This window comes from Penaeus vannamei, chromosome 20 (assembly GCF_042767895.1).
Source record: "Penaeus vannamei isolate JL-2024 chromosome 20, ASM4276789v1, whole genome shotgun sequence".
Lineage (NCBI taxonomy): Eukaryota > Metazoa > Arthropoda > Malacostraca > Decapoda > Penaeidae > Penaeus > Penaeus vannamei.
This window is the reverse complement of record NC_091568.1, coordinates 13,640,815-13,643,314: the sequence shown is the minus strand read 5'-3', so window position 1 is coordinate 13,643,314 and position 2,500 is coordinate 13,640,815. Positions and strand designations below refer to the sequence as shown.

General features: G+C 37.2%; 2 protein-coding genes across 2 annotated transcripts in view; one reads left to right on the top strand and one right to left on the bottom strand.

Moving 5' to 3' along the window:
- Positions 1-332, top strand: part of LOC113817225 (pro-resilin-like) — a gene marked incomplete at its 5' end in the record, with an annotated part of 701 nt that extends 369 nt beyond the window's left edge. The window contains one exon of the mRNA XM_070134502.1: positions 140-332. Coding sequence (XP_069990603.1) covers positions 140-332 — 193 coding nt within the window. The remainder of the gene's footprint in view (positions 1-139) is intronic.
- A 1,599-nt stretch (positions 333-1,931) lies between these two features.
- LOC113817181 (pro-resilin-like) overlaps positions 1,932-2,500 on the bottom strand; it is a 1,319-nt gene continuing 750 nt past the window's right edge. The window contains exons 3-4 of the mRNA XM_070134501.1: positions 2,463-2,500; positions 1,932-1,995 (exon numbers count right to left, since the gene is read on the bottom strand). The exon at positions 2,463-2,500 is cut by the window's right edge and continues 151 nt beyond it. Coding sequence (XP_069990602.1) covers positions 1,932-1,995; positions 2,463-2,500 — 102 coding nt within the window. The remainder of the gene's footprint in view (positions 1,996-2,462) is intronic.

Below are 2,500 nucleotides of genomic sequence, written 5' to 3'. Positions count from 1 at the left end.
GCATCACTTGTGTTGTCATTGATGTCGCTTTTATTATTACAAACACTCGTTATAATTGCTTATAACTGTTATAAATGTTGCATACTTTGTTTGGTTAGATAAAATTAACGAGGTTTCTGTCTGCCATTGTCTTTCACAGTTACTACGTCCAGCTGCCCGACGGTCGACGTCTTCTGGTCGAGTACTACGTGGACGCCTCCGGTTACCATCCCACCGTCACCTTCGAGGGAGAGGCGCAGTATCCTTCAGGAGGGAATCGGGGATACGGCCAGTCCGGTCAGGGGTCGAGCCAAGGTTCTCCCTCGCAGTTATATGGCGCTCCTTCTAAATAGGAGTGTCAAATGCTATACATTTATTGTTGTTATAAATTTTACTGTTCCTGTTCAATGCATTTCACTAATAAAAACATCAAGTTAGTCAAGACCTTATTTGTCCTCTCTGTCTTTACCTACCTATACACATACACATATGAATATACATGTTTATGTATGTGCGAATTTGTGTATACGTGTGTAAGTAATACACACATGCAAACAAAACATGAAAACATGTATGTATATATGTGTATATACAGTTTTCTTATTATCATCAAGTTTTGCTGTTCATGTGACCGATATGTTGTATATAAGGCTGTCTTGTTAATAAGAAACTGTACTACATTATCATTTTCAAAGGCAAAAGAAAGGAAACAAGAAGTGGATCAAGGCGCTACCCCCCCCCCCCTCTCCCCCGGCACCCACATATACACACACATGCATGCACGTTCGTACATATATATATAAATATGTGTGTAGTTGGGTGACATATGGGTGATATCACTATCTTTTTTATGTTTATTGGGCCACTTGTAATTTGTATCAATAACTAAGACCAACTTTCAAGTTACTATTCATTTCTTCACATTTCCCAGTTTAATTCCTTATGATTAAAGATAATTATTCTGAAGGTTTCCAATTGGTGATTCAGCGTGATTCAATTCACTTAGTCAATCTGTTCGATTCGTGTTTCTTTGAACCTTTTTAAAATGATTTTGACAATAATAGACTTAGGTGTATATATATAGATTTATACATTTATATATATGAGTGAATATGCGTGCGTCTCAATGTCTTTCTATTTATTTATATATTTACACACACACACACACACACACACACACACACACACACACACACACACACACATATATATATATATATATATATATATATATATATATATATGTGTGTGTGTGTGTGTGTGTGTGTGTGTGTGTGTGTGTGTGTGTGTGTGTGCGTGCGTGCGTGCGTGCTTGCATGTGTGTGTGTTTGTGTCTTTCTTCATCCATATCTATCTATCTATATAATACAAGTCCGGCTTGGGATATCGGCAATGTGCTCGGCTGAGGGCCTGGAAGGTTACCCTGTGCCTGACCTCGAATCCCGCTCAGAGATTGAGGTCAGAGAGGTCATTTTGCACTTTGCAATTCAAGAAATGGCACCGCCCAAGGGAGTTCGTGACGTAAAAGCGAATAATCATGTATGTTTCATGTAGATTACTAATCATCTATAGCCTCGTTCTTTTATCAAAGAATTTGCTGGATCAATTATCCAAATACTTTAATTTTTAACAGTATTCGGATTGTTGTAGCCAATAGATTTACTTTAATTTACATTGAAACAAAACAAAATTTATAAAAGGATATAGGATCCAAACACGCGTGCTCATCCAGTAATTAAATAAATGTATTTTTAAGTGTGTTCGTCATTCCACACAGCAGTACATTCTAAAAGAAGGAACAGATATTGCAGTGGTATATTGTTCCATAAACCTTAGCCCGTCCTTTGGCTTGTAGAAGAAAGTGTGGGCCCGGGAGAGAAGGTGATTATGGTCGAGAATTGTCTCTAAACTATTCTTTTCCCTAACTTTGTGTCCTCTGATTGTGAGATTCATTAGTTAGCTAATTCTGTGCTCGTTCTTCCTGGAGAACACAGGTCTTCATACAGGATAGCGTTGCTGAGTAGAATTTGTGTAAATGTGTGTTTTTTGTGAGTGTATATTGATCAGACTTTCTATTGGTAACTGAAAATGTAGAGTTTTCCGTAATCATTGATACTAAGCTGGTTGCCTGAAAAACAGGAATTTTCTGAGCTCTAAAATTACTTCTGAGAAAGACCTATGTTTTTCGAGGATATGGAAGGATGTATAATGGTAAAAAGAATCTTGCAAAAATCAAATTGATGACAACTCTTCCCTCAACATCTAACGAGTCGAATCACTCCGCATTCCACTTTTGTTTATCTTGGCAAGGTACTTTACTTCTATATCTCTCCATTTCTCTTACACCGGCACGTTTTTAAGTCATTATTGGGAGAAATATGCCATTTACTAACACAGCACTTTATTTATCAGATGTAACTCTTACATTGATAGCCAACATTCATAACAATAAGAAAAATAGCTTAACTATTCAACGAGCTTACTTAGATGGGATACCATATGATTGTGAGGGAGACCCTTG